This window comes from Martes martes (genome assembly GCF_963455335.1).
Source record: "Martes martes genome assembly, chromosome: 7".
NCBI classification, from domain to species: domain Eukaryota; kingdom Metazoa; phylum Chordata; class Mammalia; order Carnivora; family Mustelidae; genus Martes; species Martes martes.
Genome location: NC_137894.1, coordinates 83,814,505 through 83,829,697, shown reverse-complemented (window position 1 = coordinate 83,829,697; position 15,193 = coordinate 83,814,505). Strand labels below are relative to the sequence as shown.

The following is a 15,193-nucleotide window of genomic DNA, read 5'->3' as shown; positions in this document are numbered from 1 at the left end:
AGTGACAATTTATGCATTAATAATAATTAATATATCATTTATATCTTAGCTCTGGAGATTACTAATATCTTTTAAATGATTAAACTTTGTATTTTATATCAGTTTTAGGTTCATAGCAAAATTGACCAGAAACTGCAGAGGGTTTCCATGCCAGTTTTAAAAAGTTAATTTTTCAGTGTCTGAAAATAGAATTTTTTTGAGATTGAGATTTTTTTTTCTTATATCTTGAACCTTTTTAAGGAAGGCTGAGTTCTAATTATAAAATAATTATTCTTAGAGCAGACACTGATGATCTAAATCATGCCATTCACTATTAGGCTGCTACAATATGAGTGAGAATTTTGGAATGGGTTTGTTAGATGAAAGAAAGTAACAAGTAATATAGATTGCCAGGGATTTAATAATTACCAAACTACATTAAGTATCCTGTTGATATCACACATTAACTTTTCATCATTATCTTAGAAAGCTGATTTTCTTGGCTAGTTTCATTCAGATAAATAAAGTCATTTGAGCCCATGATTATTAGTAAATATATCTACTGACAGCTGTATAGGAGGATGTGCCAGGTTTTTAGGTAAATGTCTTGTAACTTTGGAGTTGAAATTCATCAGTAGTAGTTGTAAAAGGAAAATTTAAAAGCAATTTAGTTCCCTTTTTTTTTTTCCCTTTTGGTAAAGAGAAAGTCCAGTGAAAATGTTAACCCATGAACACAAACATGCATGATGAAAGGAATTTAGATTGTGAGATGGAGTACTTTTACTGTTTTATTTTTGCCTGTCTGAATTGCATAAAATTCTTTTTTATTGTGAAAATACGGTATTTTTGTGATGAAGAGAACATTTACTTTTTTTTAAAAGTTAACGCAACCCAGAAAGTACATAAAGGGAAGAGTAATTATAAGGTATTCCTTTTAATTAAGTATTTTGCCTTATTATTTAACTTATTATATATTATTTATTACATATAAAATGAAATAAAGCTGAAACATATTTTCTTATGTGCTAATAGTTGCCTTTTTATGTAATTTGTATTACTTCTTGGAATCAGATTTAATTTTTAATTAAACTCATCAAAATTTATTTTAGTAGTAATAAACAGTAAGTTACAAATATATGATTTATTATGAAAAGTGCTATTTACATTGAACTTTCTAGGAGCATAGTTATTTCATGAAGCAAGGAATATTCTCATTCTGAGCTAGATGATACAAGTTAAACAAATCTTTGCTTTTGCTCTTGAAATCCATGTCTATCTACCAAAAGCATTTCTGATTTTTTTTTCTAAGATTTTATTTTTAACTAATCTCTACATCCATTGTGGGGCTTGAACCCATGACCCTGGGATCAAGAGTTGCATGCTTTACTGACTGAACCAGCCAGTCAACCCTACTGAAAGTATTTTTATGTCAGCGTATTTACAAATTATTTGGAAACAAAAGGCTTTTTCTGACAATGGGTTGGTTGACTTTATATCTTTAAAAATCAATTATATCATACTTTATAACAACATAAAAATATATGTATTAGTGGTTTGTGGCAAAGTAAAATGTATCATTATGTGTGTTCTCTTTTTTTTTTTTCCCACTAGGCATTTTTATTACCGATTTGTGAAGCAGCAGCTATGAGAAAAGTGGTAAAAGTATATCAAGAATGGATCCAGCAAGAAGAAAAACCTTTGTTTATGCAAGAGCCTGAAGAAATTGTGATCTCTTCTTCTGACTTACCTTGTATTGACAATGTCACAGACCATGTTATTTCAGTGGAAGAAGGAGAAAAGAGAGAAGAGGTAAATTGATAAGACTTAATATATATTTTACTATAAGTTTAATAGATTAGATTCTCACAAAAGTGTAATAAATGTTGACATACGTATACTTAATAAATGGGAAGTTAAAGATACCTTTCAGTTTATTTTGCAACTTAGGTAATATACCACTTACCACAGTACCCTTTCCTAAAGCTCTTTGGTGTCACAGCTTTAAAAAATTAATGTTGAGATAGTATACTGATTCTTTAATTCATTGTGTAGATCAAAATTAGATGCCATTTTAAAAGGTTTAATATTTGAGACTGATAGGAGGATGGCAGAGTATGGGCAGGTCCTGAGCTCACCTCTCCCACGGATACACCAAGACTGCAACTACTAAAAAGGAACTCTCACTGAGAAAGACTTGAAGACTAAGAGACAAGCTCTTGCACAGCTAAAGATAAAAAGAAAAAGCCACAGGGAGTCTGGCTGGTTTAGTTGGTAGAGCGACTCTTAATCTCGGGTTTGTGAATTTAGGTCCCATGTTGGGCATACTGGTTACCAAAAAAAAAAAAAAAAAAAAGATGGGGAGGGGAAGCACCTCGAGAAGGGTAAAGTGTGGTAGAGGTGCGGTCAGGTTGGGAACCAAATCCCCAGTCTGGCGACCCACATCATAGACCCAGAGATCCTACCTCAGAACCAAGGGATTTAAGCACCATGTTATACACCCCAACTCTGGAGATCTGCACAGGAAAAATGAGAACCCCACAACATCTGGCTTTGAAAATCAGCAGAGCTTAACTTCAGGAGCTTTGAAAATCGTTGGGCTTGCCCCTGGGACAACCAGGAGGCTATAGGAAACTGAGACAATGCTCCAAGTTGTCCCATCCACAATCTCACATACTCTTCAGATCCAACACAGAGGCAGCAGTTTCCAGAACACCTGAGATGTACATAAAGGATATTTTTTGACAGATTTTAGGGCTTACATTGAAGGGGCAGGGATCTGTAAGAACTTTCTTTCGGAAATAGAAACACTAATGGGCGCTATTTTTTTGCCCTCATTTAGCCCAGCTAGTAGCTTAATGCTTGTGGGCTCCAGTTCTGACATTCTCCACCTACCTTGCTAGCACCAGTCATCCCACCCTGGCATTCTGCTGCAGAATCAACCCACCCCTCTGGTGGACCTTCTCTTAAACTGCTCCCACTTTGCCATATCCCCTGGGCAGCCTTGGCTGGGACTGGTGTCCCTCCAAAGTGACTCATGCCCTGGGGAACTGGTCATGTCCACTAGCACACCCACAGCATCGTGGGTGGGCCTTTAAGCAAGCCGCACCAGGGTCCACCTCCTCCCACCAGGGCACCCATAATAGTCCTGGCTGGCATTGCAACCAGTTGGCCTGGGGGCAGCCCTGCCTATCAGAATACGAAGCAGTCAGAGCTCATTCAACAACTGAAGGGTGTTTACTGCACACACACGGGACATACCTGGAGCACCTAGTTTGGGTAACTGGGGCAAGAGGGGATTGTGCTTCTGGACCCTACAGGGCACCTTCCACATAAGGCTATTACCTTTGAGACCAGGAGATGTAGCTGACTACTATCTAATACATGGAAACAAACGCAGAAAGTCAGACAAAATGAGGAGACAGTAATATGTTCCAAATGAAAGAACAAGAAAAAAAAAATCTCAGGAAAATAACTAAATGGAAAGGAATCTACCTGATAGAGTTAAAAGTGATAGTCATAAAGATGCTCACTGAACTTAGGAGTGGATAAACTCAGAACTTCAACAAAAAAATAGAAAATTAAAAAAAAAATCAGATCTGAAAACTACAATAACTCAAATGAAAAATATACCAGAGGGAATCAACAACTAGGGGAGAGGGTGCAGAAGAATGGATCAGTGATCTGGAAGACAGGATACTGGAAATCATCCAAGCTGAGCAGCAAAAGGAAAAAGAATTTTATATAAGATAGGGTGAGAGACTTCTGGGGCAACATCAAAAGTATTAGCATTTGCATTATAGGGGTCCCAGAAGAAGAGAGTTAGAAAGGGGCAGAAAACTTATTTGAAGGAATAACAGCTAAGAACTTTTCTAAACTGGAGAAAGAAACAGAAACATCCAGGTTTAGGAAGCATAGATAACTCAAATAAGATGAACCCAAAGATGTCCACACCAAGACACATAATAATTAAAATATCAAGAGTTATAGAGAATTTTAAAAGCAGCAAGAGAAAAGCAACTTACATGTGAGGGAACACCTACAAGACTCTCAACTGAGTTCTGGCAGAAACTTGCAGGCCAGAGGGAATGGCGTGGTGTATTTAATGTGCTCAAAAGAAAAAAACCTACAACCAATAATACACAGCAAGGTTATAATTCAGAAATGGGGAAATAGAGTTGCTCAGACAAACAAAAGTTAGAGGCTTCATCACCACTGCATCAGCCTTATAGGAAATGTTAAAGTGACTTCTTTATGCAGAAAAGAAAAAGCCAAAACTAGAAGTAAAAGATTTATGAAATAAAACATTTCACTAGTGTTGGAAGATAGGGGAGGGACAGTAGAGTACTCCCCAAGCTGAGAAGACACTTTGAGACTGGAAATCAAAGAAGGCAACTCCATATGGTTTACAGAGTTTTATTCAGGGTAGTTTACCGATGAGGTGATGAAGCACATGATGATCCAGGTGCTGTACAGCTATCCTCCACAAAGTCTAGACCTTAGTCCATAGATTTTATAGAGCAAGAGATATGCAGAAGGGCATTATTATGTGATCAAAGGGTTTGCATGCACTTAATTGACAGCTTACCTTTTAATTAGATCTTGTGGTGCCATCTGTGCATCAGGAAAGATAAAGACTGCATCATCTGTAACAGATTCATGGGCGGTCAAAGCAAGCTTCCCCCATCCCAGCCTTGGCAGACATTTCTAAATCAAGCAAGAGGTCATCAAGCAAATACGAACAAGATGGAGGGCCATCAGTGGAGTCAGGATTGTCAGCACTCCTATAACTGGTAAAAGCAAACATACAATAAAGGAAGTATGTCAGTCACTTTAAAAGCTAACATGAAGGTTAAAAGAAAAAAGTGGTAAAATCAACTATATTTACAATAACTAGTTAAGGGATACACAAAATAAAAACATGTAAAATATGTGTCAGATACATAAGACGTGGTGAGGGGGAGGTTAAAATGTAGTACAATTAGAATGTGTTTGAACTTAAGGGACCTAATTTAAAATAGATGACTAACACATAGGGTGTTATACAAGGACCTATAGCAGCCATAAACAAAAAACCTGATAGGTAAACAAAAAATAAAGGAATCCAAGTACAAAACTGAAGATTGTCATCAAATTACAAGAGAAGACAGCAAGAAAGAATAAAGGAACAGAGAAGAATTACAAAAGGCATTGATAGGCAGTAATAATGCCTATCAATAATTAATGTACATGGACTAAATGTTCAAAAGTCATCAAAATAGATTTTAAAAATTTCAAAAATAATTGAATAGATTAAAAAAAAACCAAGACCTATCTGTATGCTGCCTACAAGACACATACATACCAAAAGTGATGGGAGAGAAAAGATTATCTATGCAGATGGAATTGGTCAGTAAAGTTGGGGTAACAATACTTGTATCAGACGCAATGGATGTTGAAACAAAGACTGTAAAAAAGACAGAAGGGCATAACATAATGATGGAGGGAGCAGTCTAGCAAAGGAATATAATATTTGTAAATATATATGCATCTAGCATGGGAGCATCTAAATGTATAAAGCAGATAATAACAGGCATAAAGGGAGAAATTGACAGTTATACGGTAATAGTAGGGAACTTTAACACCCCACTTACATCAATGGATAGATTGTCCAGATAGAAAATTAATAAAGAAATAGTGACTTTGAATGAGGCATTAGATCAGATGGACTGAAGTAAATATGTACAGAACATTCCATCTAAAAACAGCAAAATGCATATTTTTTTTAATGCACATGGAACATTCTACAAGATGGGTCACATGTTAGGCCACAAAACAAGTCTCAGTAAATTTAAGAAGATTTAAATCATATCAAGCATCTTTTCTAAGCACAATATTAGAAAACTAGAAATAAATTAGAAGGAAAAAACACAAAGACATAGAGAGTAAGCAACATGCTACCCAATAAGCAGTGGGTCAATGAAGGAAAAAAAAAATACCTTGAGGAAAAAAAGAAATACTTTGGGATAAGTAAAAAGACAATATTCCAGAATCTTTGGAACATAGCAAAAGCAGTTCTAAGATAGAAGTTTATATAAATATAGGCATACCTGAATAATCAAGGAAGATCTCAAATATACAATCTAACCTTATGCCTAAAAGAGCTAGAAAAAGAATAACAAAGCCCAAAGTTAGTAGAAGAAAGTCATAAAGATCAGAAGAAAACTAAATGAAATAGACTAAAAATACACTAGAAAAGATAGATGAAACTAAGAGCTGGTTCTTTGAAAAGAGGGACAAAATTGATAGAACTTTAGCCAGATGCATCAAGAAAAAGAGAGAGGACCCAAATAAATAAGAAATGAAGAATGAGACGTAACATCTGGTTCAATAGGAATACAAAGGCTTATTTATAAGACACTATTACAAAAAATTACATACCAACAAATGGGACAGCCTAGAAAAAGTATAAATTCCTAGGAACATACAGTGTTCCAAAACTGAATCAGGAAGACATAGAAAATCTGAACAGAACAATTGCTAGTAACGAAATTGATTTTGGTAATCAAGAAACTCCCAACAAACAAGAGTCCAGGACTAAATGGATTGACAGTTAAATTCCATCAGGCATCAATATCAGCCACAGCACCTTCTTTCAAGATATGTCTCCAGGGACGCCTGGGTGGCTCAGTTGGTTAAGCGGCTGCCTTCGGCTCAGGTCATGATCCCAGCGTTCTGGGATCGAGTCCCACATCGGGCTCCTTGCTCAGCAGGGAGCCTGCTTCTCCCTCTGCCTCTGCCTGCCTCTCTGTCTGCCTGTGCTCACTCTCTCTGACAAATAAAAAAAAAAAAAAAAAAAAAGATATGTCTCCAAAGGCAAAGGAAACAAAAGCGAAAATGAACTTTTGGGGCTTCATCAAGATCAAAAGCTTCTGCACAGCAAAGGAAACAGTCAACAAAACAAAGAGGCAACCCACAGAATGGGAGAAGATATTTGCAAATGACAGTACAGACAAAAGGCTGATATCCAGGATCTGTAAAGAGCTTCTCAAACTCAACACACACAAAACAGATAATCATGTCAAAAAATGGGCAGAAGACATGAACAGACACTTCTCCAATGAAGACATACAAATGGCTATCAGACACATGAAAAAATGCTCATCATCACTAGCCATCAGGGAGATTCACATTAAAACCACATTGAGATACCACCTTACACCGGTTAGAATGGCCAAAATTAGCAAGACAGGAAATAACGTGTATTGGAGAGGATGTGGAGAAAGGGGAACCCTCTTACACTATTGGTGGGAATGCAAGTTGGTACAGCCACTTTGGAGAACAGTGTGGAGATTCTTTTTTTCTTTTTTTAACTTTTTATTTCTTTTTAGCGTAACAATATTCATTGTTTTTTCACCACACCCAGTGCTCCATGCAATCCGTGCCCTCCCTAATACCCACCACCTAGTTCCCCCAACCTCCCAGCCCCCGCCCCTTCAAAACCCTCAGGTTGTTTTTCAGAGTCCATAGTCTCTTATGGTTCATCTCCCCTTCCAGTTTCCCTCAACTCCCTTCTCCTCTCCATCTACCCTTGTCCTCCATATTATTTGTTATGCTCCACAAATAAGTGAAACCATATGATACTTGACTCTCTCTGCTTGACTTATTTCACTCAGCATAATCTCTTCCAGTCCCGTCCATGTTGCTACAAAAGTTGGGTATTCATCCTTTCTGATGGAGGCATAATACTCCATAGTGTATATGGACCACATCTTCCTTATCCATTCATCCGTTGAAGGGCATCTTGGTTCTTTCCACAGTTTGGCGACTATGGCCATTGCTGCTAAACAAACATTGGGGTATAGATGGCCCTTCTTTTCACTACATCTGTATCTTTGGGGTAAATACCCAGTAGTGCAATTACAGGGTCACAGGGAAGCTCTATTTTTAATTTCTTGAGGAATCTCCACACTCAAGATCAAAAGCTTCTGCACAGCGAAGGAAACAGTCAACAAAACAAAGAGGCAACCCATGGAATGGGAGAAGATATTTGCAAATGACAGTACAGACAAAAGGTTGATATCCAGGATCTATAAAGAACTCCACAAACTCAACACACACAAAACAGACAATCATATTAAAAAATGGGCAGAAGACATGAACAGACACTTCTCCAATGAAGACATACAAATGGCTATCAGACACATGAAAAAATGTTCATCATCACTAGCCATCAGGGAGATTCAACTTAAAACCACATTGAGATACCACCTTCCACCAGTTAGAATGGCCAAAATTAGCAAGACAGGAAACAACATGTGTTGGAGAGGATGTGGAGAAAGGGGAACCCTCTTACACTGTTGGTGGGAATGCAAGTTGGTGCAGCCACTTTGGAGAACAGTGTGGAGATTCCTCAAGAAAAAAAAAATTTTTTTTAAAGATTTTATTTTTATTTATTTGACAGACAGATCACAAGTAGGCATAGAGGCAGGCGGAGAGAGAAGGGAGGAAGCAGGCTCCCTGCTGAGCAGAGAGCCCGATGCGGGGCTCAGTCCCAGGACGCTGGGATCATGACCTGAGCCAAAGGCAGCGGCTTTAACCCACTGAGCCACCCAGGCGCTCCCAGTGTGGAGATTCTTAAGAAATTAAAAATAGAGCTTCTCTGTGACACTGCAGTAGCATTACTGGGTATTTACCCCAAAGATACAGATGTAGTGAAAAGAAGGGCCATCTGTACCCCAGCGTTCATAGTAGCAATGGTCACGGTTGCCAAACTGTGGAAAGAACCAAGATGCCCTTCAGCAGACGAATGGATAAGGAAGATGTGGTCCATATACACTATGGAGTATTATGCCTCCATCAGAAAGGACGAATACCCAACTTTTGTAGCAACGTGGATGGGACTGGAAGAGATTATGCTGAGTGAAATAAATCAAGCAGAGAGAGTCAAGTATCATATGGTTTCACTTATTTGTGGAGCATAAGAAATAACATGGAGGACTTGGGGAGATGGAGAGGAGAAGGGAGTTGAGGGAAATTGAGTGGGAGATGAACCATGAGAGACTGTGGACTCTGAAAAACAACCTGAGGGTTTTGAAGGGGTGGGGGGTGGGAAGTTGGGCCAGCCTGGTTGTGGATATTGTGGAGGGCACGTATTGCATGGAGCACTGGGTGTGGTGCATAAACAATGAATTCTAATACACTGAAAAGTAATTAAAAAAATAAAAAATTAAAAAAAATTCCATCAGGCATTTAAGGAAGAGTTGATGCCTGTTTTTCTCAAACTATTCCAAAAAATCGAAGGGTAATGAAACCTTCCGAATACATTCTGTGAGGCTAACATTACCCTGATACCAGAACCAGACACAAAGAAAACTATAGAAACTATAGACCAGTACCCTTGGTGAACATAGATGCAAAAATCCTCAACAAAATAGCAGACTACATTCAGAAATACATTAGAAGAATCATTCATTATGTTCAAGTGGGATTTATTCAAGGGATGCAAGGATGGTTCAATATTTACAAATCAATCAATGATGCACCATATTAACAAGGAAGGGTAAAACCCATATGATCATTTCAATAGATGCAGAAAAAGTACTTGACAAAATTCAGCATCCAATTATGATGAAAACTTAACAAAGTGGGTTTAGAGGGAACATACCTTAATAAAGACCATATATGAAAAACCCATGGCTGACATCATACTCAATGGTGAAAAACAGAGCAGTTCCTCTAAGATAGGAATAAGACAAGGATGTCTACTCTTACCACTTTTATTCAACATAGTTTTGGAAGTCCTAGCCACAGCAGTCAGACAAGAAAAGAAATAAAAGGCATCCAAATTATTAAGAAGTGAGACTCTCACTGTTTACAAATAACATAGTACTATACATAGATAGCATTAAAGATTCCATCAAAAAACTGTTAAAACTAATAAATTCAGTAAAATCACAGGATACAAACTTAATATACTGAAATCTGTTGCATTTCTATATATTAATAACAAAATAGCAGAAAGAGAAATTAAGAAAATAATTCCATTTACAGTTGCATCAAAAAGAATAAAATACCTAGGAGTAAATTTCACCAATAAAGTGAAAGACCTGTTCACTGAAAACTGTAAGACATTGATGAAAGAAATGGAAGAAGACACAATGGAAAGATATACCATGCTCATGGATTGGAAGAATTAACATTGTTAAAATGTCCATACTTTCCAAAGCAATCTACAGATTTCAGTGCAATCCCTATCAGAATACCAGTAGCAATTTTCACAGAGCCAATAACACTAAAATTTTTATGGAACCACAAAATACTCTGACTAGTCAAAGTAGTCTTGAGGAAAAAAAGAATAAAGCTAGAGGTATTTCAAACTATACTACAAAGTTGTAGTAATCAAAACAGTATGGTAATGGCACAAAAAGGGAGACATAGATCAGTGAAACAGGACAGAGAGCCCAGAAATAAACTCACACTTATTTGGTCAATTAATCTATGACACCGGTGGCAAAACATACAATGGAGTAAAGACTGTTTCATCTGGTGTGGGATTTCAGTGGTGTGGGAAAACTGTACAGCTACATGTAAAAGAATGAAACTGGACCACTTTCTTACACCATACACAAAAATAAACTCAAAATGGATTAAAGACCTAAGTGTAAGACCTGAAACCATAAAACTCCTGAAAGTAAACATAGGTTTATGCTCTTTGACATGTGTCTTAATAATATTTTTTTGAATCTGCCTCCTCACACAAGGGCAACAAAAACAAAAATAAGCAGTTGGGACTACGTCAAACTGAAAAGCTTTTGCGTAGTAAAGGAAACCATCAGCAAAACAAAAATGCAACCTCCTGAATGGGGGGGATGTATGTCCAATAAGGGCTTTATATCCAAAATACATAAAGAACTCCTACAACTCTACACCAGTAAAACAATCTGATTAAAAAATGAATGGAGAATCCGAATGGATATTTTTTAAAGGAGCATACAGGGCCAACAGACACATGAAAAGATGCTCAACATCACTAATCATCAGGGAAACGCAAATCAAAACTACAGTGAGATACCAACTCACCCCCCATCATAATGGTAGTCAGAAAACAAAACAAAACAAAAAAATGAGTGTATGTTAGGATGTGGAGAAAAGAACTCTTGTTCCTGTTGGTGGGAATGGAAATTAGTACACTATGGAAAACAGTTGATTACTTGAAAAATTACAAGTAAAAATACCATATGAGCAGCAATTCCACTTCTGAGTATTTAGCTGAATGAAAACAGTAATTCGAAAAGATATATGCACTCCTGTGTTCATTGCATCATTTATAGTAGCCAAGATACGGAAACAACTAAGCGTCCCATCAGTAGATGAATGGATAAGGAAAATGTGCTCTCTCTCTCTACATACACACAGAAACTTGAACATTACTTAACCCTAAGAAAAAATGAATCTTACCATTTGTGGCAACATGGGTGGACCTAGAGGGTATTACGCTGAGTGAAATAAGTCAGGGAAAGAGAAATACCATATGATTTCCCTTGTACGTAGTTTATAAAAAAATAAATGAAAAAATAAAATGGGAACAGACTCATAAATACAGAGAACCTGCTGGTGGTTGCCAGTGGGGTGGGTGAGATAAGCAAAATAGGTGAAGGGGATTAAGAGATACAAACTTCAAGTTATAAAGAAGTTACAGAGTTACAAAGTATAGCATAGAGAATATAGTTAATAGTATTTTAATAACTTTGTAAAAAGGTAACAGATGGCAATTGCACTTATTGTGGTGATGAGTTTGAAATGTATATAAATGTTGCATCACTATGTTGTATACCTGAAACTTACATAATATTGTATATCAATTATACTTCAATAAAAAGGTATAAAATATGAAATAATGGTACTAGGTAAAAATGAATATTGTAGTACATATTTCTTTTCTTTTCTTTTCTTTTTTTTTAATTTTATTTATTTATTTAACAGACAGAGATCACAAGTAGGCAGAGAGGCAGGCAGAGAGAGAGGAGGAAGCAGGCTCCCGGCTGAGCAGAGAGCCCGACATGGGGCTCGATCCCAGGACGCTGGGATCGTGACCCGAGCCGAAGGCAGAGGCTTAACACACTGAGCCACCCAGGCGCCCCTTGTAGTACATATTTCTTAAGGATGTTTACCAAACTACAATTTCCCCTTACCTGTCTTATTCTAGGAGTTGGGTACTTAAACCAGAATATTCTGAATTCTTTCTTGTAAGGTTTTGTATTATTGCTCATTACAGCATAGAAAACATCCTTAACTGTAGAATAAACTGGTCTGTGATAAGAAAGGCTGGAGTTTACTCATAGAGGAGAAAAGATGAGGGAAGACGGAGTGGAAGTGAAATTTTAGTACCTGGTATCATTTATTCTTTAAGTGTAAATCAATTCTTTTTTCTTTTTTTTTTTTTAAAGATTTTATTTACTTATTTGACAGATCACAAGTAGGCAGAGAGGCAGGCAGAGAGAGAGGAGGAAGCAGGCTCCCCGCTGAGCAGAGTGCGATGTGGGGCTCGGATCCCAGGACCCTGGGATTGTGACCTAAGCCGAAGGCAGAGGCTTTAACCCACTTAGCCACCCAGGCGCCCCTGTAAATCAATTCTTGTCCTTCAGTTTTTTAATCCTTGTCATAGGCCAGGTTCTAACGAAAAAGTTGGGGCATGTGACATGGACACAAACAAAAAAACTAAATCTGGATAGAAGTGATTTGGTAACTTTTTTTTTTTTTTTAACTTTGGTGGTTAATTTAATCTCATCAGTTGATTAACAGGGTATTAATATATGAATGAATAGGCCACATTCTTCAGGGATTCAGTGAATCAGTCTATATGCATGTGTGTAATATGTAGCTATAGATATGTATCTGTATAGATATATATAGTTAGACTCCTTCCCTATTTCTGAAAAGAGAAAAATGTAACTAAGAAATATAACTAAATGTAACTGAGAAATATAATTGAAGTAGTTTAAATTTAAAAATTTAAAAGTTTAGATTTACCATGTAAATTAGGAAATAATTATAGTTCTATTTTTTATTCATCAATTAAAACATTCAATTTTTGCATCAATCTAGAAAATAAACCTATCAATTTAAATAATTTCTTTTCCCCCAGTTTTTGTCATAAATTTATAGCTTAATACTGAGCTTACCCTGTGTCATTTACTATTCTTAAATAAAAATGACACATACAAAAATAATACATTTACATACCTAATAAATAAATACAACAAATAAATAAACAGTGGAAAGGAGGGAAAAAGGAAAGAAGGAAGAAGCCTGGTGATGTAGGTGTGTTTTATAGGTAAAACATATTCATTACTCAAATACTGCAAGTAGTTTTGTTATTAGAAATGTGGATTTTTCAGAATGCCAACAGCTCTTACTAATGGCATGAAAAACAAAGATATAATCATTCACTGATTTCTATTCTGATAAGCTTAAAATATATGTAAATGATTTAGAATTTGGTTTTAATTATAAAATGGAATTATAGATTCAGATAGTGGCTTTTTATTCACTTAGTGTCTATGGGACATGTGAAAGACATGGAATACAAGACAATTTGTGTGTGTGCAGACAGACTGTCATGCATCTTGCAGTATATTTAGCATTCACTGGCTCATCCCTTTAAATCTCTGGGGTATTCTCAATTTTTGTGACAACAGAACACTCAGAGTGCCCTGTAAAACATGGGTAATGTCCACATGGAGAACCAGTGTTGGAAATAGAAACATGAAAAGACATCTTTTTTACCTTCACACAACTTATAATTTAGCAAGGAGACAATCATGCAAAGTAAGTCTTACAAAAGAATACTGCTATGCTCTTAGATGAAAGATGGAATCCCTAACTCTGCTTAGGCTTAGGGAAGGCTTTATGGAGGAGGTAATATAATACCAGGACAGTGGAATTGCAGTAGAAATATAAGGAAGAAGACAGATAAGAGCTTCTTCGGTGGTAAAATCAGTATGTCTTGATGATTAATTGGGTGAGAGAAATGATGAATTGGAGGTGTCTCAAGTTTGTTTCTCTTGCAACAGGGTGTAGTTGCCATTAACACATGAATAGAGTTTTTAAAAATGCAGGCTTGGTGGTGGTGACTGTGTGGCCAGAGGGTTGGTAGGAATGGAGAGGACATGGTTAATAAACTTAACTTTTAAATATTTTGAGTTGGAGCTGTTTTTGGGTCATTCAGGAAGAAATGTTCAGAAGAAATCTGATCGTAGGAATATGAGGCTTAAGAGAAAAGTACAATACTATGGTATAGTGTATTGGCTACAGAGACAGAGCTGATTTCAGTACTTTGGTAATAGCAGAGTAGTTTGTATTATACTAAACCTCCTAAATAATAATCGATTATTATTAGATTATTATTAAATATTATTATATTATATATTATATATAATATATATTAAATATTATATTATTAAATAAATAAATAGATTTTATTTATTTATTTGACAGACAGAGATCACAAGTAGGCAGAGAGGCAGACAGAGAGAGAGGGAAGCAGGCTCCCTGCGGAGAAGAGAGCCCAATGTGGGGCTTGATCCCAGGACCCTGGGATCATGACCTGAGCCGAAGGCAGAGGCTTTAACCCACTGAGCCACCCAGGCACCCCTGCAGTTATTTTTTTTTTTTAAAGACTTTATTTATTTGACAGAGAGTGAGAGAGCACAAGCAGGGGGAACAGTGGGGAGAAAGGTAGAAGCAGACTCTCTGCGGAGCAGGGAGCCTGATTCGGGGCTCAATCCCAGGACTCTGGGATCATGACCTGAGCCAAAGGCAGATGCCTAACCATCTGAGCCACTCAGGCACCCCTACATATTGCAATTATAAGCTCTAGACAAAATATAAAAAAAAAGAAAAAACCAATGAACTATTTGAAAATATTAGTGAGTGACCAAAACCAGGAAGAAACTAGAAGGAAACATAAAAAAGGGAACAACTCTGAGTGAGATGTCTGTTTTTGTGGCTTTTCACCTGAGGGAACTCCTTAGTCTGCAAGACTTTTGACAGTTAAAACTCAAGCAGAAAGATGCAATCTTGATGGTTTGAAGTACCTAATATTCTTATCTGAGTAATAAGAATTTTAATACTCTAAAGTAAAATAAATAGAAGCTATTTTCTATTGTTTTATTTAAGTTTTTTGGCTTCTGGCACTTACTTTAGAACAAAATTCATGTTTTACAGAATTTTAAGT

At 36.6% G+C, this 15,193-nt stretch overlaps 1 protein-coding gene across 2 annotated transcripts in view; it reads left to right on the top strand.

The window, feature by feature from the left end:
• The window catches only part of RALGAPA1 (Ral GTPase activating protein catalytic subunit alpha 1), a 253,276-nt gene that overhangs the window by 65,785 nt on the left and 172,298 nt on the right, over nucleotides 1-15,193 (top strand). For both annotated transcript variants that reach the window (XM_080808120.1, XM_080808119.1), the window contains exon 11: nucleotides 1,591-1,788. In XM_080808120.1, the coding sequence (XP_080664246.1) occupies nucleotides 1,591-1,788 (198 nt within the window). The remainder of the gene's footprint in view (nucleotides 1-1,590; nucleotides 1,789-15,193) is intronic.